Source organism: Catharus ustulatus, chromosome 12 (genome assembly GCF_009819885.2).
Source record: "Catharus ustulatus isolate bCatUst1 chromosome 12, bCatUst1.pri.v2, whole genome shotgun sequence".
NCBI lineage: Eukaryota > Metazoa > Chordata > Aves > Passeriformes > Turdidae > Catharus > Catharus ustulatus.
The window spans coordinates 3,138,573-3,165,167 of NC_046232.1; the positions used below are offsets into that span (position 1 = coordinate 3,138,573).

Genomic DNA, 26,595 nt, shown 5'->3' on the forward strand with positions numbered 1-26,595 from the left:
GCACAGGGGTCCTGTACCGGGTACACTGGGGACCCTGTGGTCCATGGAGGGATCCAAAATGGCCACCCTGCGCTGGGGACACGGGATCTGTGTTGGTCCATGGGGTCATTGTGGCCACCCCATGGGGTGTGCTGGGCGAGGGAGACCCTGCACTGAGGTCACCGGGGATTCTGGGGACACTGCGGGCCCGCCAGCGCTGAGCCCCTCCCATGGCGCTGCCCCGCCCCCCGGGGGGTGTGTGAGGGGGGGGTCCCGGCGGTGACGTCATGGCGGCGCCGCGGGGTGACGCTGTGCGGCGGCTCTGACGTCAGGCCCGGCCCCCCGGCAGCATGGCGGCCGTGCCCGCGCCGGCCGGCCCGCGCTGACATGGTGAGGGGCCGGGGCGCGGGAGGGGCACGGACACACGGCCGCGGCCGCGGGGGGGAGCGCGCCCGCTGAGGAGGCGGGACGGGCCTGCGGCCGGGGCGGGGAGGAGCAGCGGCCCTCGGTGTCCCCCCGTGTCCCGGGGTCCCCCGGCTCGGGGCGGGGATGGGCTGGAGGAGGAGGGACCTCCGCGTCGCGATCGGCCGGGCATCCCCCGCAGCTCCGTGCGCAGTCCTTGTCCTGGTCCTCCATCCCGGTCCTCCATCCCGCTGTTCCCATCCTGTTTCCCAATCCCGCTGTTCCCATCCTGTTCCCCCACACTGGTCCTCCATCCCTCTGTTCCCGTCTTGCTCCCCCATCCTGTTGTTTTCATCCTGTTCCCCCATTCCAATGTCTTCAGCCTGCTGGTCTGTCTTGCTGTCTCCATCTTGCTCCCCCATCACGCTTCCCCATCTCACTCCCCCATCCCACTGTCCCCATCCTGCTCCCTTGTAATCTGCTCCCCAATCCTCCCTCTTCCAACCTGCTCCTCAATCCCACTGCCCCCCAAATTATTCCTCCCATCCTGCTCCCCACATCCCACATCCCAATCCCACTACCCCCAAACACTCCCCTCAACCCCTATCGTTCACCCTATCCTACTGCTCCCCCAGACTGCTTCCCCAAATCATTCCCTCAATCCACTGCCCTAAACCCTCTCCCCAGTATTGGCTCCCCCATTTTGCTCCCCACTAATTCCCTCCCTGTTAATGTGCTCCCCTAATCCATTTTCCAAACCTCTCCCTCATCCCTGCTGCCTCCTCACCCTCTGTCCCCAGGACCTCAAGGGCCAGTACTGGACGGATGATGACTCCGACGGGGACAATGAGTCCGAGGAGTTCCTCTATGGCGTGCAGGTGGGTGCTGGGTCCCCCTGGTGCCACAGGAGGCTCAGGAGCCCCCAGGCTGGACCTGATGCCAGGCCTGGGGCTGCTGGAGGCTGTAGGAGGCTCTGGGTGTGACAGTGCTGTGGGCGCTGTGCCGCAGGGAACCTGCGCCGCCGACCTGTACCGGCACCCGCAGCTGGACGCCGACATCGAGGCGGTGAAGGAGATCTACAGCGAGAATGCCGTGGCTGTCAGGTGGGTGCCTCTGCTGCCCCCTGCACCGGGCAGTGCCACATCCAGGCACACAACTGGGCCATGCAGGAACTCAGCTGCGCTATCCCCAGGCATCCAGCTGTGCTCTCCCTAAGTACCCAACTGTGCCATGCCCAGCAATCCTGCTATGCCACCTCTGAAACACCTGGCCGTGGTATTACCAGAACATCTGGCCATGGCACCCCCAGGCTCCTGGCTGAGCCATCTCTGGGGCACCTGACCATGGCATTTGTGGAGCATCCATCTGTGGCAGCCCCAGGCACTCATCTGTGCCATCTTCAGAGAGCCAACTGTGCCATCCTTGGGCACCCAGCTGTGCCGTATCCAGGGCACTCAGCTGTGGCATCACTGGGTCACCTGGCCATGCATTGCCAGACACCCAGCAGTACCATCCCTGGAGTACCCAGCTGTGCCATCCTCAGGCATCCAGCAGTGCCATCCCTAGCACACTTGCACATGCCACTCCCGGGCATTTGACCAAACCATCTTGGAGCACCCAGTAGTGGCACCCCTGCATAACCAGCTGTGCCATCCTTGGAGTGCCTGACTATGGCATTACCAAGGCACCTGGCTGTGGCATCTCCAGGTATCCAACTGTGCCACTGTCAAGGCACTCAACCATGGCACCCCTAGGACACCTGGCCGTGCCATCACCTGAGCCTTTGGCTGTGCTCACACATTCCCAGGTTCACATGAACATTCTGGGCACTCCTCCTGCACACAGATTAATACGTGGGGAGCCCACTTGCCACTGTCACTTTCCCATGAGCCTGCCCACCGTGGCATGGTGGGCACTGGGCCACTGTTCCAGCACTGTTCCCGCCCCCCACGCTGCAGCAGCACGTGTCTTCACAGGGAGTATGGGACCATCGATGACGTGGACATCGACCTCCATGTGAACATCAGCTTCCTCGATGTGAGTCCCTGGGGTGCCCCTGGCAGTGCTGGCACAGGGAGGATGGGCACATGTGCCTGGGGGGTCCCCAAATCCCCCTGCCTGGGTGGAGATCCTGTGGCTGTGCCAAAGTATGTCTCTCTGTTGGCAGGAGGAGGTGGCAACAGCATGGAAGGTGCTGCGGACGGAGCCCATTGTGCTCCGCCTACGCTTCTCCCTCTCCCAGTACCTCGATGGCCCCGGTGAGTGGGGACAGGTGGGATGTGTGTCCCTGTGCCCTCAGGACAGGTGCAGTGCTGCACTGACGGCTCATCCTTCTCTCTCCCCACAGAACCGTCCATTGAGGTTTTCCAGCCGTCCAACAAGGAGGGCTTTGGGCTGGGTCTGCAGCTGAAGAAGTAAGAGCTGAAACGTGGTGGGCACCTGAGGGTGATGGGTGGGGTGGCCCACAGAGTCACTTTTCTACCCCAAAACTGGCCACGTGCCACATGCCCTTTTGCCACCACCTTCTATCCACCACACAATCTCATGAGGGGCTCACCACCATCTATCTGTGGTGAAGAGAACAGGCTGGGGGTGTCATGGACCACCAAGCACCCATGGGTACTGTCCCCCCTGTTTGCCAGGATCCTGGGCATGTTCACATCCCAGCAATGGAAACATCTCAGCAATGATTTCCTGAAGACCCAGCAGGAGAAGCGGCACAGTTGGTTCAAGACGAGTGGCACCATCAAGAAGTTCCGTGCTGGTCTCAGCATCTTCTCACCCATCCCCAAGTAAGGTTCCAGTGCTGTCCCCACAAGGGATTAGCCCTCTGTCCCCTCATCCTGGGTGAGGCCTGGCACTGTGCCTCAGTTTCCCCATTTGGATGCTGCTGCTCCCTACCAGATCCCAAGCAGATGGAGGTTGCTCCCAACAAGTAGCCAACGGGTGAATCCGATGCCGGGTGATGGAGGAGCAGGGAACGTTGACAAACAGGTGCTCAGGGGCATTCTGTGCCTGCAGGTCTCCCAGCTTCCCCGTTATCCAAGATTCAGTGTTGAAGGGCAAACTGGGCATCCCTGAGCCTCGCGTGAACCGCCTGATGAACCGCTCTGTGTCCTGCATGGTGAAGAATCCCAAGGTGGAAGTTTTCGGCTACCCACCCGCCAGCACCCAGGCAGGTGTTGCCCCCTTCAACATCTTGGTGGGTGCCACCCCGCCTTGGGGTTTGCTTTTTTCTTCTTCCTCTTCCCAGGGGCTCCTCTGGGGTCAGACTGTTTGTTGTGGGGTACTGAGACCCCCCCATGGGACGGGGGGAGCCCCTGCAGGGTTTCTTGTCCCCACTCTTGGGTACTCTTAGGAAGCTGGGGCCTGGCTGTGGGGGCCGCTGGGATTTTTCCCCCACTCTGTGTGCTGCATCCCTGCTATGCCAGGGGATATTGGCACGTTGGGGGATCCTGCTGTGACAGGGAATGTTGTCATGTTGGGGGTCCTGCTCTGCCAGAGGGTGTTCGGATGTCTGGGGTCCAACTGTGCCAAGAGGGGTTTGGTGTGTTGGGGGTCCCACTATGCCAGGGGGTGTTGGCCTGTCAAGGGTCCCACTGTGTTGGGGGTGTCGGGGGTCCTGCTTTGTTGGGAGGGGGTTGGCATGTTGGAGTCTCACTGTGCTGGGACACGTTGAAATGTCAGGGGTCCTGCTGTGCCAGAGTTTTGGTATGTTGGGGGTCCTGCTCTGCCAGGGGGAGTTAGGGGCTACCCATGCCATGCAGAACTGGAGGTGCATGTGGGAAAGGGGATAACACAGCTGGCTCCGCTCCCACTCCATCACAGGTCGGTGGCCACTGCAAGAACATCCCCACGCTGGAGTACGGCTTCCTTGTCCAGGTGAGAGTCCTGCATCCTGCTCATCCTCAGCCTGCTGACTAGAGCATCCTTTCTCACATATCCACATCCTACTATCTTGAGCATTCTCCCCACTACCCCATTTTCTGCTCATCCTTATCCTGATGCCCAGAGTATCCTCATTGTTCCACATCCCACTCAGCCCTGTCCCATCACCCAGAACATCTTCCCTGGTGCCCCACATCCCACTTACCCACACTCCACTGCCTGTATCACCCATCATCCTCCCCTCAGACCAGAGTTCCACTCATCCCCATCCTACTGCCTGGAGTGTGCCCCCAGGCTCCATGTCTGCAGCACTGACTCCCTCCATCCTGCCCCTCAGATCATGAAGTATGCGGAGCAGCGGATCCCAACTCTCAATGAGTACTGCGTGGTGTGTGACGAGCAGCACGTCTTCCAGAATGGCTCCATGCTGAAGGTGGGGTGGCAGGGCCAGGTCAGGTGTGGGCTGTGCCCCTGTGTCACCATCCCTGACGCTCACCACTCTCTTGTCCCCTCCACAGCCAGCTGTGTGCACCCGGGAGCTCTGTGTCTTCTCCTTCTACACCTTGGGCGTCATGTCCGGTGCGGCCGAGGAGGTGGCCACTGGTGCTGAGGTAGGGCTGGGCGTGGTAGTGACATGTCCCCCCACCTTCCACCCCCATGGAGGGTTGCCCCTTCAGTACCTGCTCTGCCCCAAGGTGGTAGACCTGCTGGTGGCCATGTGCCGTGCTGCCCTGGAGTCTCCTCGCAAGAGCATCATCTTCGAGCCTTATCCCTCTGTGGTGGACCCCAACGACCCTAAAACTCTGGCCTTCAACCCCAAGGTAAGTGCTGGGGTGGACAGTGCTCCTCCACACCAGGGGGTGTCAGGAAGTCCCAAAGACCCCTCTGATGACCACCCCTGTCCTGCCTCACGTGCAGAAGAAGAACTACGAGCGGCTGCAGAAGGCTCTGGACAGCGTGATGTCCATCCGGGAGATGACCCAGGTACGTGATGTGGCCCCACAGCCCCATGGCCCCATGTGATCTCCTGACCTCCCTGATGTGGGATCCGAGCTGGGAGTGGCATTTTGGTGCTGATCTCATCTGCTCATGGCTGGGTGGGTGCTGGGGGACCCACCTGCACCTCCTCTTGCCTCTGCCAGGGGTCCTACCTGGAGATCAAGAAGCAGATGGACAAGCTGGACCCCCTGGCACATCCCCTCCTGCAGTGGTAAAACCGAGGGTGCTGTGGCCCTCTCCTGTTGCCCCTTGTCCCTCTCACTGCCCCACATTCCCCAGGACATGGGATGGAGTGGGGGGCAGCCAGGTATCCATGGCTCTCATTTCCTTTCTCCTGGGGCATCATGAGCATCTAACAATCTTGGGGCAGATTGAGACCACCTTTTCTGACTCTCCTCATTTTCCTCCTCCTCTTCCCAAGGATAATCTCCAGCAATAGATCCCATATTGTCAAGCTGCCTCTCAGCAGGGTAAGGTGCCAGGCCAGGTTCCAGGTGAGGTGCAGGATGGAGGGTATGGAATATGGGAGGTGGGCTGGAGGGGTACAGGAGATGGGATGCAGGATGAGGCATGTAAGGATATGGGATGGGTGATGGAAGCATCTGGGGTGTAGGATGGATCCCTCTGGGTGTGGTTCTAGCCTGGGAAATATGGGAGTCAGGACACAGGATACAGGAAGGGCGATGTTTGACATGGGCTGTGGGATGGGACAAGACAGGGATGCCAAGGACTCTTTTAGCAAACTTGGAGTCACAAAGCCAGGGTGGGCTGGACCCAGGGCTGGGTGGCCGTGCATGATCTCTGTCTGTCTGTCCTCTCTCCTGCTGGCAATGCCGTTGCTCTTCCTGTTCCCCTGGTAGCAGCTGAAGTTCATGCACACCTCCCACCAGTTCCTCCTGCTCAGCAGCCCCCCAGCCAAGGAAGCCCGGTTCCGCACAGCCAAGAAACTCTACGGCAGCACCTTTGCTTTCCAGTGAGTGGCCAAGGTGGGGGGATGGTGGGAGTCCCCGGGGTGAGTGCTGTGGGGCTGATGGATGAGGGGCTGATGTGGGGCTTGCTCTTTCCAGTGGCTCTCACATTGAGAACTGGCATTCCATCCTCCGCAACGGGCTGGTCAACGCCTCCTACACCAAACTGCAGGTATGGCTCTGCTCTCTGCACCCAGTGCACCCAGGGCAGCAGGCAGGCAGGGAGGGGAAGGAAGGCAGGGAGGGGGCAGACATTGGGAATTGACAGGCTTCCTCCACTGCTACTGTGCCTGAGCTGTCGGGGTGATCCCACCACGCTCACCCTGGTATTTTCCCGCAAGCTGCATGGAGCAGCCTATGGCAAGGGCATCTATCTGAGCCCCATCTCCAGTATTTCCTTTGGATACTCAGGTAAGAGGCTGCCTGCACTGCCCAGTCCTGCCTGCGCTGCCCAGTCCTGCCTGTGCTCCCGTTCCCGCTCTCTGCATGGGCAAGGGGAGGTTTGGTGTCGTGCTGGCTGAAGAAGCTGCATAGGAGTGGTAGCATCCCATATCCATCCCATCACACCAGCCTCTTCCCAGTCAGGCTGGGGCTTTCCTACACACAAAGAATCAAACCTCCAGCATTTTCTAGGCTTCAGAAGCTGCTGTGGACACTTAGGGGGTTTGTAGGGCTCAGCTGCAGGGTGGGAGCACTGAGGGTGGCGGTCCCTGTCATGTGGCATGTGTCCCCACATCATCCCAGAGTGTTCCCTGAGAGACTGACAGCCCCTGCCTTGCTTCTCCCACAGGAATGGGGAAAGGGCAGCACCGGATGCCGTCGAAAGATGAGCTGGTGCAGCGCTACAACCGGATGAACACGATCCCCCAGGTGATGGGCCAGGGGACACTGGGCCGGGATGGGAATCGGGACATGGCACCCATGGGTGCTGGGGACAGAATGGTAACACCGGCTGCTCTTCTCACAGACCCGCTCCATCCAGTCCCGCTTCCTCCAGAGCCGCAACCTGAACTGCATCGCACTTTGTGAAGGTGTGGGGCTGTGGGGGGATAATGGGGGGGACAGGTAGCACCCGTGGGGTCACTGGGTGGGTGGGGGGCTGGAGGCTCCCCACAATGGGCTGTGCCCAGGCAGGGCCTCTGTCCCGCATCCAATGGCCCCTTGCCCCAGCAGTGATCACCTCCAAGGACCTGCAGAAACACGGCAACATCTGGGTCTGCCCTGTCTCGGACCACGTCTGCACACGCTTCTTCTTTGTGTGAGTCCAGCTGCGCCCACCCTGCTGCACCTGCGGGACCTCCACAGGACCGCCCTCACCCCCTTCTCCTCTTCCAGGTATGAAGATGGCCAAGTGGGAGATGCCAATATCAATACTCAGGACCCCAAAATCCAGAAGGAGATCATGCGTGTGATCGGGACTCAGGTGTACACAAACTGAGTGGCGGTGGTGACAGTGGGACCCTGGGACCCCCCCAGGCACCGAGTGAGCCCCCGGGCAAGGCTGGGCAGGGACCGAGTGAGTTTTGAGCCCCCCAGGCAGGGCAGAGCCAGGGCAACACCGGCGGCTCCACCTGTACATAGGCATTGGGCACCCTGTGAGCACCAGGCGGGTTCAGCGGTCTCTTATCCCCTCTCTGTCCCCTTCCCACTGTCCCCGATCCTGTGGCAGCATGGAGAAGGAGCCGTGGGTCTGGCGTGGCTGGGGGCCGCCTCTCTTGGCTTTGGCAGTGACAGTGTTTTTATCAATGATGAGAAACTGAAGCAAAAAAAAAACCTAACAACCAAAACAAAGTCAAAAACATAGGAAAAAAAGAGAAAAGGAATCAGTGTTTGTGGATTTAACTGAGATTAAAGTGTGGGGCATGGAAAGGGGAAGCTGGGGAAGGCATGGGGGCACAGGGAGGGAGTGGGATTGTGAGGAGAGGAAAGGGGCACAGGAAAAGGGATGGGATGGGATGGGATGGGATGGGATGGGATGGGATGGGATGGGATGGGATGGGATGGGATGGGATCATGGGGAAGGAGTGGGATTCAGGGGAAGGCGTGGGTGTGTTAGAGAGGAATAGGGGCGGGGAAGGGATTGGAACCTGGGGAAGGGATGGGGGCACTGGGAAGGGATAGGATCATGGAAAAAGGATAGGATTGTGAAGAAGAGGGGGGAAACAAGGATGGTACCTTGGGGAAAGGATAGGATTGAGAGGAAGGGGGGATCATGCATAAAGGAAAGTTTCATAAGTTTCATCTTATGAAAGTTTCTTTCATAAGATTGAGGGGATGGGATGGGATGGGATGGGATGGGATGGGATGGGATGGGATGGGATGGGATGGGATGGGATGGGATGGGATGGGATGGGATGGATGGGATGGTGAAGAAGTGTCGTAGAGAATTGATGCAGCTTTGAGATAGGACTGGGAGGGAACCACTCCCCCATCACACCATAGCAAAGGGATGGTGTTGTGGAGGCAGAACACAATGGAGAAGGGATTGTGCCTCAGGGGTGGGGACTTGGGACCCCACAGAGCAGCCCCCCCCAGGCACTGGTGCTGCAGCAGCGACTCAAATGAGAAGGAACCTCCCAGGGACAGCGTTTTATTTCAGCCCAAGCCAGTCCCAGTAACTTTATGGACACGGAGGCAGTGCCAGCACAGCTGCATCCTGTTACACCCAAACCTGGATGGAAACCCAGCAGAGACAGCCCAGAGACTGCCAGGGCTCAGGGCAGGCAGAGGGGACTGGGCACTGCTGATCCCCACAGTCCAGGGGCTCTCTGGGTCAGTCACAGCAGCACAAGGCCATGATTTCAGCTGGGATTTCAGATGGAATTTAAGAATTCATGTAAGAAGTTTCTTGATTTTGGTACAGTCACCACCTGAGTCCTGACACATTCATTATACCAATGGGTGCACTCAGTGTCACTTCTGTCATGTCTCTGTCCTCTGTCCCGCCTGGATGCCAGCATCTGTCCATCCCCACTTGTTCCACACTGGCTGCTCCATGTACCCAAGGGCCACCCAAACCTGGGCTGGTGGCCATTTCCTTGCCCCTGCCCCTGCCACCCACCTCCTGGAGAGGTTTTGCTTTAAATTGTGGGATTTGGGGTTTTCTCCTCTCCTCAAATAAAAAATAAGTCACTTTCCTTTGATCATGGCAGTCACTTGGCTGTACCCACAAGTGCAAAGGGACATCCTGTGGGACATGGCCACATCCCCCTGAATCTCCTCTGTCCCTTGGAAAGATCAGTGAAACCCCAGGGCTGTGTCCTGTCCCGATTCCCTCTGCAGCCAGGGTGAATTGCTCCAAAAAATAGCAATTCTTACAAAAAGGCAAATAAGAAGAGAGGCCTATGGATCTCTCCCAGCTTCACCAAATCTGGCAGATGCTCCTGCCCAGCTGAAGCTGAGCTGGCCATAAGAGTGGCCCTGGTTTTGTGTTTGGGTGGTGAACACGGCAGTGATTGCTACAAAGAACCAACAAAGGTGACGATTTTGACAAAATAAGTTTATTTCGCTTCACTTCATTTCGGCCGAAACCTCACATTTTTCTTTTTTTTTTTTTTTAAGTTTTTTTTGGCTGAAAAAAAAAAAAACCCAACCCAAAAATCCCCCCAAACCAACCCAAAATGCAAAGAACCACACCACTACGCCCTCTGCCAGAGGTGACCGAGGGGCTCCAACTCCCCCTGGGCCATGGAGCTGGGGGAGCCACTGCAGTCCCCCACCCAAAATCCCCTCTGCATCCCCCCAATCCCCAGCCACGAATTGGCCCCCAAAACCAAGCCCTTGAACCCCCCGAAATCCAAGCCCTGTAGGAAACGCTTGTGGCTCTGAATGCCCGAGGGTTTTACACAACCTTCTTAATTTTTGTTGGATTTTCTCCTCCTTTCCTGATGTTTTTTTGTGTGTTTTGTTTTTTTTAAATTAATTTATTTATAGATATATTTTAAAAAAGCAATAGTCCTTTGGTCCCTAAACTCTAAGGAATGATATGACTCTGAAACAAGTAATCCTATGTCCCTGTGCCAGTGACAAGCAGGGGAAGCGCGTGTCCCGCCACCCTGCTCCATGGGATATATATATATATATACTTATTTATATATATCTTCTATAAGTCCAACATACTTTGATCCTTCTTCTTTTTTTTTTTCCCCAGTGCAGGGAAAAAGGAAAATCTTGCCGTTTTTCTTTATTTTCCAAACAAACATCTTCCAGGTGAAGTGCCCGAGGCTGGTCCCGTCCCACCGGCTTTGGTTTAAGAATCCATTTGGAGCCTCTTTTCCTCGTTTCTCCTTGGAAATTGGTAGCAGCAAATGAGTGCTTTAAAAAAAAACCCAGAAAACAAATCATGGCCCGGCTGCCCAGAGCCATTGGCCTTGCTCCCAGTGAGGGATCCAGTGAGTCCCGGCGAGCGGCCGGCGGCGAATCACAGCCCTGGCACCGCATCGCTCCCCTCCTTCCTTGTCTTCCTCTCATTCCCGTTACACAACAAACAAGACCAGTTTGGGAAAAAATTCAAAAAGGAAAAGCTACAACCAAAACACTCTCTTCTTTGCCATTTTCTCCTTCACCTCCTCCTCTTCCTCCTCCAGGATGTGTTGCAAAGAAAGAGAGTTACGGGTTTGGATACTGCACTTGGGGAAGGGGAAAGTCGTCAGACACTGCAGGACGTCCGACCTGAAACAGAAGGAAAAGGTTGTCAGCCCTCTTCTGGGGGATGGAGGGAGGGAAGGAGGGAGGGAGGCACCCAGATCCATTGGGTGTGGGGTGCCAGGCAGAAATCCCTGCACACAGCTGGGGATGTAGCACTCACGCAGGATGCTCCAGAACCACCATGCCCCCAGGGCCAGGCCCCCTCACCTCTCTGCAGGCTGAGCTGGGGTCAGTAGGGTCTGTTGGCATCTTTCGGCCGCTTTAGCTGCACTTTTAGCCTCTTCATGCCGATCTGGAAGCCATTCATGGCCTGAATGGCCGCCTGAGCACTCGTCGGATTGTCAAAACTGACGAAACCTGGCGGGGAGGGGACACAGGGGCTTTTCACCACACACATCACAGGCGGCTGCCTCACCTCAACCCAGGCACTGAAATCCTGTGGGATGCTCCTGGGAGTGCTAGGAGAGGGAGTTCTGAGGTAACATCACAGCCCCAGATTGCTGGGAACTGGGTGACAGGTGATGGCACCTGCAGGGACACCGAGATCTGCAAGGACACTGAGGTGACAGGGCTGTGAGGACAGCAGCCCAAGAGGGTCCACAGGACACTGGAGTTGTCTGCAGGGACACTATGGGATGGGATTTGTGGGGTCACTGGGGAGACAGGGTCTGTTAAAGTGATAGGGGCGGCAGGGACACTGAGGTGATAGGGTCTGTGGGGACACCAAGGTGTGTAGATGTGTGGAGATACCGGGATGATGGGGTCTGTGGGGACACCAGGATGGGATGTGTCGGCTCAGGGGACATCTGGAGGCCAGATCTGGAGACCCTGAGGTGATAGGGTCTCCAAAGACACCGAGGTGAAAGAATCTATGGGGACACTGAGGTCTGTGAGAGGGAGATACAGATCCCTGAGCTGAGGACATAGGGGAGAGCTGGACCTCAAGCAAGGGACAGCAGGGAGACACGGACATCTGAGCTGGAGACCAGGGAAAGAGAGATCCCCAGGATGAGATGTTGGAGAGACAGACTCCCAAGCAGGGAAGACTGGGGAGGGCCAAGCCCTTGAGCTGGGATTTGGGGAGAGACAGACCCCCTGAGCCAGAATATTAGGAGAGCTGGACCTCCAGGTTGGAGACCTGAGAGAATGGGACTCTGGAGCTGGAGACTGGCAAGAGCTGGCATGTCGAGGAGAGTCAGGTATTTAAAGTGGGATGCTGAAGAGAGCCAGACCCCTGAGTTGGGATGTTGAGGAAGAGCCAGAGCTCCAAGGTGCAATGTTAAGGATAGCTGGAACCTTGAGCTGGGGACTGGGAAGAGCTGGAGCCCTGAGCTAGGACACCGGGGAGAGCCACACCCTGGGACTTACCAAAGCATTTACTCTGGTTGGTGGCACGGTCCACAAAGACTTTGGCAGAGATGACATTGCCGAAAGGCAAAAACATCTGCGTGAGCTCCGCGTCCCCGAACTCCTGGGGCAGGTGATAAATAAACAGGTTACAGCCCTCGGGACCTGGTGACACACAAAGGATAGGACACGTCAGCTGCGCGGTGGGGTCACCCCAGGGGCACACCAAGGAGCCACTGGCCCCACACGGGGTGACCCCCACCCCTCACCTTCTCTCTGCTGCTGCGGGATGAGGGGCGCTTGCTGGGGAAAGGCTTGGCTGATGGGAGCGTAGGCAGTGGGATATGCTGCTGGAAGAGAGAAACAAGGAGCTGAGGCCACGGCACCCCCCCCAGCCACAATAAGGGCTGGGACAGGCATGTCCCCCGCTGCCACCTGTGATCAAGGGGCCTCTCCTGCCCCACGACTGCTGGCTCTGCCTTTCCCACCCCTCCTGACACACCAGGGATATGGGAACAGCTCTCCTAGGAGGGATGCTGGTGACAGCAGTAGTATGGCCTCAAGGCTGAGGAAAGATGGTACTTTTGGCTGAAAAACCCCAAAGCTTTGGGGTCCAAAACTTGATTTTCTGTTGCAAATCTGGACATTGCTGTCAATGCTCCTAATTAAATGGCTGCTGGGCTTGACCTATTTACACGGGAGGCTCCGACTCCCATCCCTACACAGCGCCCATGTCCTTGGCCATCAGATTTGGTCATGTGATGAAAATCCAAAGACTTTTGGTGTCTTAGTACGGAGCTGGCCCTCTGTCACCTCCCAAATCTTGCCCCTTCTTCTCGATACCACTGCCAGGGCTCCCCCATGGAGTTCTCTCAGCCCCACGGGTATTAAAATTCACTTTGCACCATCCAAAATTTGCAGGGGGGACCATGACAGAAGACAGCGGGATGAGGGGACGGTGCTTTCATCAGCATTGTCACACAGGCATTCCTGCCAAGGCACAGCACCTGGCACAGGTGCTCCCCTCGTGAATCCATGCCCAAATATGCTGCCCCAGTTCAACCTTCAACCCCAGGATGATGTTCACCTCCCAAAAATAAGGGCAAGGAGCAAAGAGGGGAGAGAGGGAAGGAGTGGGAAGCAAAGTTTGAGACCTGCATAGTGCTGCATGCCGGCGTAGGCCTGCTGAAGGGGGTCTGCCACCGTGGGGCTTTGAGCTGGGAAGAGAAGAGAAAGGAGAAGGAAGATAGAATAAGCCAGAGAAAGCCAGGGATGCATGCACAGCTCCAACAGGGAAGGGTTCCTGGCCAAGCACCACCATGGAGGGGCAGAGCTGCTCCCTGCCTGAATTCCCTCCTCCCTGCAGTGATGCCACAGGAGCACATGGCTGATTCATCCAGCGTGTTCCTGGGATGGGGAACACCCCTTAAGCATCCCACACGAGCCAAGCAGACTCCCCCAGCCCCAGGGGCTGTACCTGGGTAGGGATGGATGCCATTGGTGTAGATGGTCTCGGAGGCAGGCTGCCCGTTGGTCTGCGGGGGCAGTGGGCTGAAGCCGTTCACCCCAATGGGCGTGGCGATGCTGGGCACCGGCGCTGTGCTGATCCCTGGAGGGGTGCTTGTACCTGCAGGAGCACAGAATCAGTGCTGGCATCACCCCAAGACACACCCCTGAGGATGCCAAGTGGCAAATGTGGGGGTCCTACCTGAAGAGGGGGTGAGGGGGGCAGCCACCAGCCCGCTGACATTGAAGGCAGCCATTTGTTGCATCTGGGCGGCAGCGATGGCAGCCATGGGGTTGAGGCAGGTGCCCTGTGCAGCTGCCATCAGGGCTGCCTGCTGCTGCATGATCTTTGAGAAAGAAAGGAGGAAAGGGGACAGAGAATGAGAAGCAGAGAGAGGGAAAGAGGGGAGGGTAAATCAGCATCTCTGCTTTGGATGGATTCAGAGGGATAAATGCCACCCATATCCAGGGACAGAACTCTTGGTGATGCTAAATATGGGACCACTGAACCCTACAACCACCCTCATCTATGGGGAGGAAGCCCTGCATCTGCCTTTAAACAGATACACCACCCTGCCAGGCATCCACACTCCCTGGCACTGGTGCTTCCATGGGCCAAACCAGGCCCCTCACCCACGGAGGTCTCCAAAGCCCCTGGTCTGCACCAACGCCTACCGCTTGCGTGTAGGCCCCGTAGGCGCCGAACTGGATGGTCATGGGGTTGAAGATGCCCAGCTGCCCCGCCATCTGATGCATCCGCCGCAGGGTCCTCTCCTTATCCGTGTCTGCAAACTTCACCACCAGGCTGGACGAGGCACCCTGAGGTAGGGAGAAGATGGGGCTGATGGTGGTACCATAGCAATGCCCCCAAAATGTGTACCCACCATGGGTGTGGCTCGCAGCATCTGCAGCATCCTCAGCCCTGGGGACACTGCCCAGCTTGGCAGCAGCAACCAATGATCAATGTGAGGTTTAATTATAGCCAGTTTTTCTCCCCGGTGGCAACTCCCTGACCTCTGCTTCGTTTCCCTTTCCTTGTCCACAGTTCTGACCTTCAGCATTAATTAAACTGCCCCTTTCTCTAGCATGGAGAGAATTAGCCCTACGCTCCCACCTCTCGGAATCAGCATCCTGGCAAGGAGGAACCTGGGGTGATGTGGCCAACAAATTGCCAGTCTGTAGGATTTTGATGCAATTAGACTGAGGATCAAATTAGTGGGTGATTGGATTAAGCAGGCTGCATGGGGTCAGCTGGGGCAGGGTACGAGCCTGGCACTTACCGGCATGGTTTGGCTGCCGTGCAGGCTGTTGATGGCAGCCTGTGCCTCAGCATGGCTGCCGTATTTCACAAAGGCACAACCTAAGGGAACAGAGAGAACACGGGACAGGTTGGATTTGGCCATTGTGGGTCCACAGGGTGCCCACTCGGTGCCCCAAAGCTCACCTTTGCTGGCTCCATCAGGCCCTCGGAGGATGGTGCATTCCTCAATCTGGCCGAAGGGCTCAAAGAGGCGGCGGACGTCGTCCTCGCTCTGCTGCTTCCCCAGCATGCCCACAAAGAGCTTCCTGTCTTCTAAAAACAAAACCAAGCCCATCAGAGTGGGAGGTTACTCGCCATCCCAACCCCTCATCATAAATGGTGTATGGAGGGGAAGGAGCCAAGTGACATCAGAGGGAGGGAGCGACACCAATCCCACGGAGAAGGTGCTGGGCTCATCATCTCCGTCCTACAGAACACTCAGGGTGGGAAAACCTCTCCTATGGGGAAATTGCTGAGGGGTGAATCCTGGAAGAGTCATTGCTTTAGCGAGTGGAGCTGGGGCTTTTCCCAGGGATGGGGGCCTGGCTTCCCCAGCACTGGGGCAGGATGCAGTGGACCAAAGAGATCCCACACGCTAGAGGTGATCACTGTCATGTGATGGACTCGCAGAACAACCCACAGCCTCCAGCCGTGCCCAGGGGACATCAATAACCCAAACACAAGAGAAGAGATAGTAAATAATGAGAATTTCATGATTATTACCAGCATCTGTCTTGTGCGGCCGTGTGCTCCCGCCGCACGCTAATGGCATTTGACAAAGGAAATAAGGTGCCCTGTCAAGAGCGTTGCTGGGGAAATAAATAAATAATGGCAGCAGACGATGAATGCTTTGTCCGTTAAGGTACCAGGAAAATTAGTTAAGGGAATAGGGCTCGTGTGTTGTCTAGTTAAACATAAACCATCTCCTGGGGGAGTGGGCTGGGCAGCCCGGTGTTGCCTCCTGGGTGAGGGGGCTGCAGACAGGAGCCCCAGCTCACCCATCGATTTTGAATCCTTCACCAATTACGCTCGTGGTAAGTGGGTAATCTATTTGCCAGGTCCCTCTGGGATGTGCTGGGACCAGCTCCCAGTGTGTTTAATAACAGGGTTTGGATAGGGGGGATATACCCCAGCTATCCTGTCAAGTGTAGGTGTCCCACAGGAGCATCCTGCATGTCCAATTGCGCCTACCCTGCCCAGCAACACAACAGATGTGGGATTTTGGTCCAACTCCTGCAATTCTGTACAAATGATCACCTCAGCCTAGCAGTGTCACGGTCCAATGAGTGGCAAACGCTCACAAAGAATTTGAGGGGATGGTAGTTTGAGAGGGGCTTGGGCCATATGTAGCCAACTCCTGTCCCAGGGTCCCCACAGGCAGCTCTGGAGAGGGAATTGTGTTGTTTGATAAATTAAGGTGGTGAGGGAGAACGGCTGACTGGTGCTCTGTGCCCTAAGACGTTGGGATGCTCATGGTATGATTTTAGGACATTGCCAGGATGACATCAGGATGTTCCCCTCAGCTGACCAGACAAGAAGAGAGAATATGGCATTTGCTCTGCACCCACGTTTGGGTGCCACCAGCAAAGGCAGCTCCTTTCCTGGATTCCTCTGCAAACCAACTTTCCCAAAGCAGCCTTTGTGATGCCATCACGTCCCCTATCACCTCCTGGGTGACCCCGTGCCCTCCTGCCCATGCCAGGCATCCAGAGAATTGGGGACCTACCTCCTCGGCCCTCGCTGTCAGCCGGCTTCACCTGGATGGGGCGGTTCATCTGCAACACAAGTGAGAGTGGGTGGTCAGTGTGATGGCCCCTGAACCCTTTCCATGGGGAACAGCAGCATTTGGCCAATGACTGGCACCAGGAGCTGGGGAAAAGGGGAGGGACCGGCATGAACAGATCTGGGGCTTGTGGCCACAGTGACCCGGGGATGCCACGTGCAACGAGCAAAGCTCCGGCCCTGGCTATGGGCACCCAGTGCTGCAGGCGCCCGCGGGGCCGCCAGTGCCAGGCTTGGCCGCCTGCCCGCTTTCCTCGACTGCAAAGGACTGCAGAGGCAGCAGCAGCACCCCGCTGGCCCTGGCCCCTCTGGCACCATTGCATTCCTTTTCCCAAACCTCACCCAGATTCGGCCTTCTCCTTGACACTGCCGTGTGCATCCACGAGCGTGACACCCGTGTGCAGCAGGACACGCTCAGCTGGAAGGCACATCCCTGGCCCGCTGCCCCATGGAACCATTTCTCCTCCTCTCTCCCCCTCCTCTTTCCCCTCCTTTAGCCGAAAAATGCTACAATTATGGCCGTTTCCATGGCAACAAGCGTGCTTCCCCCACGATGCTGCGGAGCCCGAGCCATGTGCTCGATGGGGTCGCCACGGCAACAGCAAGATGTCACACATGACAGCACGGGGGTGTTCACACGAACACACCTTGAGCACACACAGGGACAGTCGCCCCCACGTGCATCCCCATCCCAGGTGCTCCCTGCTGCACCCCTGGAAGGGGTCCCTAAATTTTGGGGCTGGGTGGGGGCAGAGCCAGTACCCCCCCACATCAGGGTGAGGAAGAGGATGGGCAAGAGAGAAGAGGAGGGAGGTTTCCACAGCAACTGCCTCGTCTCCAGGGAAACGTGGAGAGAAATGTCAGCACAGAGCTGGGGATGGTCCAGGGAAGGGATTGAGTCCCCAGGAGTCATGGGGTGGCACAGGCTGGCACCAAGGGACACCTCAGTGTCACCCATTACGTCACCAGTCCCCCAAACATCCACCTTGTGCTGGGGCAGGCTTTGCCTCACCCCAAACTAAGGAGGCTATGACAGCACAGAGGCCCTAGACCCAGAACCCCACTGTCCCTCACATCCTGCCATGGCCAGGAGGAGGGAACCCCATCTGGGGGGCAGCTGCCCCCCTCCATTGACCCGCCATCCCCATTTACCAGCGCGCTGGCCTTTGATGGAATAAATTTCCCGTGCCCGCTGCTGTATGCTTAATGTAATAAACCCAGTGAGGATGATTTAGAATAACATTTACGGAGCCGCAGAGTGTCATTTTGATGTGTCTCCCGTCTCCGCTCGCCGGTTATTAAACTGTATTGATTCCCCGGGAGCAGCTGATGTTTATAAATGTCAGGCCTCGGGGACCAGCTAACCTACCCCAGGGCTGCCACACTGCATCGAGGAGAAATTGTCCTGGCCTCTAGACACCCCCAGAAGGGGGTTTTTGGCACCCTTGGAATCACCATGTGCCCACCACGGGGTGCTCGGTGACCCCTGTGGCACCCACACCTTCTGGCTGTCCCCACAGCACCCCTGCACTGTGTCCACACAGCCCTCCATCCATCCTCCCACACTAGACAGCCACCCAGGCATTTCCTCCTGTTCCTGACACCCACCTGCCCACCCTGCAACACCCATCCATCCATCCATCTTGAACACCCACACAATCCTCTTCCCCCAGGATTCATCCAGCCATATTCCAACACCCATTCCCACAGCATCCATCCATCCCCATAGAACCCATCCATATCCCCAACAACCACCCTCATAACACCCATTCGTTCCCATAGCATCCACCTATATCACCAGCAACCATCCATCCACCCCCAAATACCCGTCCATCCCCACTGCACCCATCCATATCCCCAACATCCGTCCCCATACATCCATCCATTCCCATAGCATCTATCTGTATTGCCAAGACCCTCCATCCACCCCCCAACACCCATCCATATTCCCAACATCAATCTATCCCTGTACCACTCTTACATCTGCCCATCCATTTCCCATCTTGCCACCACGCACCTTTCCTCCACCACATCCATCCATCCATCCATCCATCCATCCATCCCCAACTCCCAGCCATCTCCCACACCCCAAGGACATAGTGACACCCTGCTTGGGGTGTTCCAGCACCCACCATCTCCAGCAGTCCAGAAAGCCCCAGCTACCCCACGGCTAAACCACTGGTATTCCACAGCACAGAGGGTCACCAGCAGTTGCTAAACCATCTCCTGACTGCTCAACCACTGTCCCCCACCCAAATTCAGAGCCCCCCAAGAGCCTGGGTACCAGAGAGAGTCAACCCATAGAATCACTGCCAGGGGATGTGCCCAGTGGGACAGGGTCACTTCCTTGGCATCACACTCCTCCTCCTTGTCCTCACAACCAACAGCCAGAGGATCCACCATGCACCCAAATGAGATGCAGGTGGCAGGTGACACTGGAGCAGCGAGTGCCCATGTCCATGCCACCCCAGGGAGATAGGAACCGAGGTACTGGCAGTCACTCATCATGGGAACACCTTGACAAGCCCTGGGGGTAACCAACAGCAAGTCCATACAGCCAGTCTGGGGACAGCCACACCGCTGCACAACCCCGCACGTGCATGACCACCCTGGCACACCCTGCACATGCCCACACACCTCTGAACACAACCATAGACCCACAGCACCCCCCAAGCACATCCATCCTCCAGAGCCACACACCTGTGCCCACGCAGCGCCGCACACACTGCTGTCCCGGAACCATTGCACGCCCACGTGCGGCCATGCACCACCGCACACAGCCCTGCGGGCACCTCGACAGCCCCAGTCTGCATGCACACAACACCCCCAGAGCCCTCCCTGCTGCCATGGATCACACACAACCACAGGCACGCACCCCGGGATGCACAGCCAGCGCTGGGGATACAATGTCCCTTGCCTCAGTTTCCTCATTGTAGCAGCAGGACCCACAGTGAGACCCCTGCGAGCTCTTTGTGGACACATGGACACTTTGGACGCGGGCATCCCATTCCCACGGTCACCATGCGTGGTGCCCAGGGCAACACCTGCACACACCTGCACTCCCTGTCACAGCCAGTGTGCCCACACACCCCCACTGCTGCCACTCCCCCAGCCCATGTGCACCCACACCCTGTCACCATCACTGAGGGCAAAGACACCCTAAGCGCCTCTTCCCACACACACAGACACCCACGTGCGTGCACACCCACCTGCACACACCCGGGGGTCAAAGCCATGCCCCTGCCAATGCACACACCCCTCCCTGCGCTGCCTGCGGGTGCAACACCCCCCAAGCGCTGCCCCCTGTACACCTGCACCACAAACACACACACACAAACCTGCGGTAGAAGAACACACCCTCCAGCCAACACACACCCCAAACCCATCCCTGGGGGCAGATACACCTCCTCACCATCATCCTCCATCCCTGTCTGCAAACACACCCCCCCACAGCATATAGCATTCCCGGGTGCCAGAACACCCTCCTCGCCTAAACCCACACCACACACAGCCTCCCTGGGTCCACATACAACACTCCTCTGCCGACACCCTACCCCTCCCTGTGTGCAGATACAACCCCTCGGCCACACACACAGACACACACAGCCCCCATCCTTAACTGCAAATACACCCTCATCACCAACAATCACCCTGCCAACACATGCACCCCATCCCTGGGTGCAGATACACCCTGCACAGCAGCACTCCCACCCACACACCCCATCTGTGGGTGCAGATACATCTCCTCACCAACATCCCTCCAGCCCCATTCTTCTGTGCAAATACACCCTCCTCACCAACACTCCTCCATCTCCAACACCCATCCCTGGGAGCAAATACACCCTGTCATCAACACTCCCCGTCCTCATCCCTGCGTGCAGATACACCCTGCAACACCTAACCCGACGACCCCATCCCTGGGATCCCATCCCCATCAAAACCCCTCCATCCTCATCCCTGTGTGCAGATACGCCCTGTTCATCATCAACACCCCTCCATGACCATCCCCAGGAGCAAGGATCCACACCCTCGCCATCACCCCCGCTCCCATGCAGCATCCCCGGGAGCAGATATTACCCTTTGCCATCACCCACATCCCTCCTACAACCCCCCCGGGGCAGCTCCCCCACCCCGGCGCGAGTGGAGGATGGCGGGCGGTGCCGGGCCGTGCCGGGCCGGGCGGAGGCGGCGGCAGACAAAGGCGGGGCCCTACCTCGATGCAGAGGATCTTGGACCCGGCGGGCACCCACAGCACGGGCGGCCGCGGTCCCGGCGCCGGCACCTGCGGCAGCTGCATGGCCGGACCGGCCGGACCGCCGGCCCCACCGAGGCGGTTCGGCTGAGCTCGGCTGCGCTCGGCTCCACCGGAGGCGGCTCGGCCGGGCTCGGCTTAGCTCGGCGCGGCTCGACAAGGCCGGGCTCGGCTGGGTTGGGTTCGGCTAGGCTCGCCGGGATTGGGTTCGGCTCGGCTGGATTCGGCTGGGCTCGCGCAGCGGCGCGCGGGGGGCGGGGCACAGGGCGGAGCGGCTGCAGCCCCGCCGAGCCGAGCCGAGCCGAGCCGGGCCGGGCGGGGCGGGGCCTCACCGGGGACACGCCCACCACATTCTGGACACGCCCCCGGCCCCCGACACGCCGGGGCGGGGTCTGGGTGGGGCGGGGGGCGCGCAGGTACGGGGCGTCAGCAGGTACAGAGGTGTGAGTACAGGTACAGGGGGTGTTGCAGGTACAGGGTATGAGCAGGGACAGGTGTGAGCACAGGCAGATGTGTGTGAGCAGGTACAGGGGGTGAGCACAGGCACAGGCAGTATGAGCAGGTACAGGGTATGTGAGCACAGGTACAGGAGGGATGCACAAGTACGGATGTGCACAGGTAGAAAGGCTGTACATAACACCCACGGGTATGCTCATGTGCACAAGTAGAGAGATGTGCACAGACACAGAGGTGTGTTCACAAGCGTGGGAGTGTACCCAAGCGTGTACACAAAAGTGCGTACACACGGGTGTGTGCAGGCACAGAACAGGTGCTCTGGCACAGGCAGGTGTGAGCACCTGCATGGGCACAGGGGTGTGAACACAAGTACACAGTCCCCTGCGCTGCTATGCACACACAGAGAGGTGGACACAGCTGTGAGCCCCTGTGGGGTGCGTGCCTGCATGTCCACATGCACACACGTGCTCACATACACACCTCCACCCCCAAAGCGAGTGGCCATGGCAGTAGCCATACACACATGTGTGCCTGATGAGAACCCCCAGGCAGGGCCTAATCCCTCCTTTGGGCTGCCAAGGAGGGCTGTTAACTCTTGAACCTACTGAAGCTTGGCCCCACTGGTGAGAGCACGGCTCAGGAAGCCACATCCCCGCAAACCTCTCCCCCCTCTGTCAGCTCCACACACACAGAGCAGGGATTGATATTCATGGGCCCCAGCTCTTTCCCCAGCCAACCCGCGGGCCTATTGATTTTTATTTAGGCGAATAATTAAATATTTATTTTCACTTTGTTAAGCTCAGGAGGTCGGAGCCCACAGAAAGCGCAACAGCACGTGGGCGGCTGGAAAATCGATGCCTCGGTTTGCGGCCGCTGGAAGTGGCTCCCGTGCCTCGGGGAGGTGTCATCAGCCCCTGCCCTGGCTCACCCTGATCCCCCGGTATCACTTAAGGCTTCCACACCTTGGGGAGGTGTCACCAGGTGCTGCTCCAGCTCAACCCGACCCCCGGGAGTCACTTACCCCTGGCAGTGTCTTCTGCTCATGCAGGGCACTCTGTGCCTTCAGTGCGGAGTCACGGGCGCAGTAGGTGAGGAAGGCACAGCCTGTGGAGACAGGGAGATGGGATCAGTGTCCACCTGGTATTGCCACAGCACCCTGAGCACACAGGGAGTTGGTGGTACAGCTGATAAGGCTCTGTGGTGTCTCAGCATCCTGGCATTCAGCACAGTGATACCCAGCACCCTGGTACTATGGCATCCAGCACCCCAGCACCGTGGCACTTGACACCCTGGCATCCACAACCCTGGTCCTGTGGTATCTGGCATCCCAGCACTCTGGCACCCTGGCATGGTGGCATCCAGAACCCCAGCAAACTGGCATGGTGGCATTCAGCACTTCAGCATCCAGCATCCTGGCACCCTGGTATTCACATTCTGGCACCCTGTCAGTCTAAAACCTGGGATCTGGCACTCTGGCATGGTGACATCCATCACCTCAGCACCACGGTATCCATCAATAAGCACCCTGACAATCTGGCACCATGGCATCCACCACCCTGGCACTGTGGCATCCAGCAGCTCAGCACCGTGGCATCCACCATCCTGTCACACTGACACCCTGGCCCCATGGCATCCAGGATCCCGGTACCCTGGTACTCTGCATCCAGATGGGCACACACAGGGTCACAGTTCACCCCCAGAACAGGGTAGGAGATAGAGCAGCAGGACGAAGGAAGGAGCAAGCAAGCACACGGGCAGCGGTGCTCTGACCCCAACCCTGGGAAAAGCCACAGGTTTCCAAGTCCTCCAGGAAGCAGATCTCCAGGCGTCAAGGATGTGCACCCTGTCTTGCCACCACATTTCTCCCAGCCCTAAGCATCCTCCTTGGGATGAGATTCATGTGGCGAAGGCACTCGGGCTCCTTCGACACCATGATGCTTTGGAAATCAGGAATACGCCTGGGGTGAGGTTTTCCCACGCTGACTCACGCTGCTGAGCCACTCGCTCACACAGTGCTGGCAGCAACGAGCAAGCCCTGGGGACAGGGTCCGGTCCTCTTCCCTCAGTCTCTCCCGAAGCATTCCTGGTGCCTGTGCCACCACTGCACCGCTCCCTCCCTGAGGGCTCCCCACAATTTGCTGGGGTCAAATCCAAAAGCATCTGAAAGTGATATTAAAACAGCAGCAAAACAGTTTCCCTCCAACAAAGTAAATATTTAATGAATAAAATTGACATTGATGCATTTTTAATATTGGCACAATTAAATCCGCCAGCTGATTAAGTATTAATAACTCTTAATAAGTACAATCAGCGTGCCTGGGAGGAGAGGGAGCATGGCGGCAGGCCGGGGGATGCTGTGGAATGGGGTCTCTCGCCCACCCTGGTGTGCTGGGGACATCTGCCCTCACAGAGAGCAAGGAGAGATCCCCCTAGAACAATGCTCTCCCGCTGCGGGTGGGAAGGGGAGATCAGCACAGCAGCTCGCCTCAGTCCTGATGCCATTTCCAGTGTTTACCATCCGCAATTATGTTGGCTTCCTGCTCTTCGCTCTTTTTCTCTCTTTTTTTTCCCTGTTTTTCCTGCAGGCGACAATGTAGACGGTGCCCGGCCATTCTGGAGAAGTTCGGAGGGCTGGCGCAGGAGCGGCTGTGCTTTGGAGGCTTGCCGGGAGGGAGAATGCCATTCAAATTAGAGGAGCGTCCGCAATTAAATCACGCGGCTGGGCCGCAGACATTGAAGCCCGTGCTGGAGAAAGTGCTGAGGGGGCCTGGAAGGGTGCAAATCCCATTGATCCAGGCACACAAGCAGCTTCAGAGACACCTGGAGAAATGTTGGAGGCCACAGTGCCAAAAATGACAGTCAAGGCGACAGCCACATAGCCGAAGGACATTGACAAGGCAGCAACCACCAACGCCAAGTTTTGGCTTCCCAGGAAAGTCCCAGCAAAGCAGGTGCTGGCTGTGGCACAGAGGTTTGGTGACAGCTTGTGGCTCCTGTCTGGGTGACACCTGGAGTGCCTTGACCCTGCTCTGGTGCTGCACACCCCAGCTCTTGGGTTGGGGGGTTCCGTGGAGACCTTGGCAGTGCCTACGTGACCCCCTCAGTGCATCCAAGCACCCGTGCTACTCACACCGTGTCCCAGTGCCACAGCACCTGGGACACAGCGCAGACATGGCATGTCCCCATCCACAGTGGGTGCCTACATCCCAGAGGTGCTCCAATTCCAGGAGTGCACAAAACTCATGTGGGTGTGCTGATGCCAGGCAGGTGCCCCCAAGCTGGGCAAATGTTCTAAATTGCTAACGTTGTTCATTGCAGGGCTCCCTGCCCTGTGATGCGCTGATCCCAGGGGCACCCCCAAGCCAGACAGCAGCACCCTGACCCCTGGTGGATGCTCCCCTCTTCCCCAGAGGTACCCCAATTTTAGGAGGGGTCATATATCCAAATGCCCCTTGCTGGGGTGTTCCCACCCCAGGGTGCTCTACGTCTAAGTGGCCTCCAACTTAGGGGTATGTTCACCCCAGAGGTTTCTCGTCCTTGGGGTGCCCCACACTTACAGGCAGCCCCCAGGATATCTCCATCTCAGGTGTAACTCAACTTAGGGGTGCCCCACATTTGGGTACCCCACCTCAGAGTATCCACCTTAGGGGTACATCACCTCATGGGTGATGGGTACCCCCATCTCAGAGGTGCCCCATACCACTGACTCCAACCTCAGGCATACTTCTAGATCATGGGACACCCTCTAAAAGCATCCCATCTATACCTTGGGGTGCTTCACCTCAGGTTATCCCACCTCATAAGTGCCTCTACGTCAGGGATGTCACACCTTAGAAGTACCCCTGTCTTGGGATGCTCCATCTCAGGATGTCCCACATGAGGGGTACCCTCATCTCAAGGCATCCCACCTCAGTGGTGGCCCACACTTAAGTACCAAACCTCAGGTTGTCCCATCTGATGATAAACCTCATTTCAGGGATGCCTGCACCTCAGGCATATCCCACCTCAGGCTGTGCCATATCAGGGGCGCCTCACACTTGGGTGCCTTTGCCTCGGGGTGTCCCACTTCAGGGGTTGTCTTTATCCCAGGAGTCCCCCTATATGCCAGGGTGCTCCATCTCAGTTTACACCACCACAGGGGTACCACAACTGAGGGGTGCCCACCCTCAGGGATCCCACCTGAAGGGTATCCCTTTGTCAGGATCATCCATCTCTGTCCCACTTGAGGGGTACCTCACCTCAGGGGTATCCCACCTGAGGGACAGGACCCCTCACTCCCCCCACCTCAGTTTGTCCTGCCTCATGGGTGACCCATGCCACACAGTGATGTCCCACCTGAGGGGTGCCCCATCTCAGCATATTCCACCTCTCAGTGTCCCACCAGAGTGGTACAGAGGGTCCCCCCCACCTCAGGGCATCCCAACAGAGTGGTACCTCACTGAGCATCCCCTCCACCTCAGGGCATCCCACCAGAGCAGTACCTCACTGAGCATCCCCTCCACCTCTGTGTGTCCCACCAGAGCGGTACCTCACTGAGCATCCCCCCCACCTCAGGGCATCTCACCTGGGCAGTACCTCACTGAGCATCCCCCCCACCCCAGCTGTCCCACCAGAGCAGTACCACACTGAGCATCCCCTCCATCTCAGGGCATCCCACCAGAGCGGTACCTCACTGAGCATCCCCCCCACCCCAGCTGTCCCACCAGAGCGGTGCCTCACGGGGGTACTGAGGGTCTCCCCCACCCCAGGGTGTCCCACCTTACCTCCGGACAGCCCCACGCCGGGGTGCCCCATGTCAGGGCGTCCCACCCGGGGGGTCCCCCGGCCCACCGCCCCCGCACCTTTGTGCATGCCGGTGAAGCGATCCTTGAGCACGGTGAGCTCGTAGATGCGGCCGAACTCCTCGAAGAGCGGCTTGAGGTCGCTCTCCTCCAGGTTGCGCGGAATCTGCCCCACGAACAGCTTGATGGCGTCGTGGTCCTTCATGGCGATGGCGCCGGGCGGGCGACTCAGCCCGTTCACCCGGCCGCTGTTCGCGGTGCTGAACGCCGCCCCCGCCGCCTCGCCCG

The 26,595-nt window shown here is 58.0% G+C and overlaps 2 protein-coding genes across 12 annotated transcripts; one reads left to right on the forward strand and one right to left on the reverse strand.

The window, feature by feature from the left end:
* Positions 1–300: 300 nt before the first annotated feature.
* On the forward strand, positions 301–8,059 carry PARP6 (poly(ADP-ribose) polymerase family member 6). 6 transcript variants are annotated; one of them, XM_033070449.2, is made up of 22 exons: positions 301–369; positions 1,182–1,259; positions 1,390–1,484; positions 2,358–2,418; positions 2,549–2,639; positions 2,729–2,795; positions 3,024–3,173; positions 3,403–3,583; positions 4,210–4,263; positions 4,607–4,702; positions 4,788–4,880; positions 4,965–5,090; positions 5,188–5,253; positions 5,412–5,479; positions 5,690–5,738; positions 6,129–6,241; positions 6,336–6,408; positions 6,578–6,647; positions 7,027–7,106; positions 7,204–7,267; positions 7,410–7,494; positions 7,572–8,059. In XM_033070449.2, the coding sequence occupies exons 1-22, from the start codon at positions 367–369 to the stop codon at positions 7,672–7,674; spliced, it is 1,866 nt and encodes a 621-aa protein (XP_032926340.1). In that variant the 5' UTR covers positions 301–366; the 3' UTR covers positions 7,675–8,059. The 6 variants fall into 6 exon arrangements, 5 of the variants coding, with proteins under 5 accessions (XP_032926340.1, XP_032926341.1, XP_032926342.1 ...); XM_033070450.2 differs by having other exon boundaries at positions 6,132–6,241; XM_033070451.2 differs by having other exon boundaries at positions 3,403–3,556.
* Positions 8,060–9,714: 1,655 nt separating this feature from the next.
* On the reverse strand, positions 9,715–26,595 carry CELF6 (CUGBP Elav-like family member 6). Of its 6 annotated transcripts, none has more exons than XM_033070459.1 (13): positions 26,368–26,595; positions 22,548–22,630; positions 16,763–16,811; positions 15,181–15,306; positions 15,017–15,096; positions 14,412–14,555; positions 13,939–14,083; positions 13,708–13,857; positions 13,385–13,447; positions 12,500–12,580; positions 12,252–12,395; positions 11,091–11,240; positions 9,715–10,907 (listed from the first exon to the last, which is right to left on the reverse strand). In XM_033070459.1, the coding sequence occupies exons 1-12, from the start codon at positions 26,510–26,512 to the stop codon at positions 11,113–11,115; spliced, it is 1,338 nt and encodes a 445-aa protein (XP_032926350.1). In that variant the 5' UTR covers positions 26,513–26,595; the 3' UTR covers positions 9,715–10,907; positions 11,091–11,112. The 6 variants fall into 6 exon arrangements, with proteins under 6 accessions (XP_032926350.1, XP_032926346.1, XP_032926345.1 ...); XM_033070455.2 differs by having other exon boundaries at positions 12,500–12,577; positions 15,181–15,309; XM_033070454.1 differs by having other exon boundaries at positions 15,181–15,309.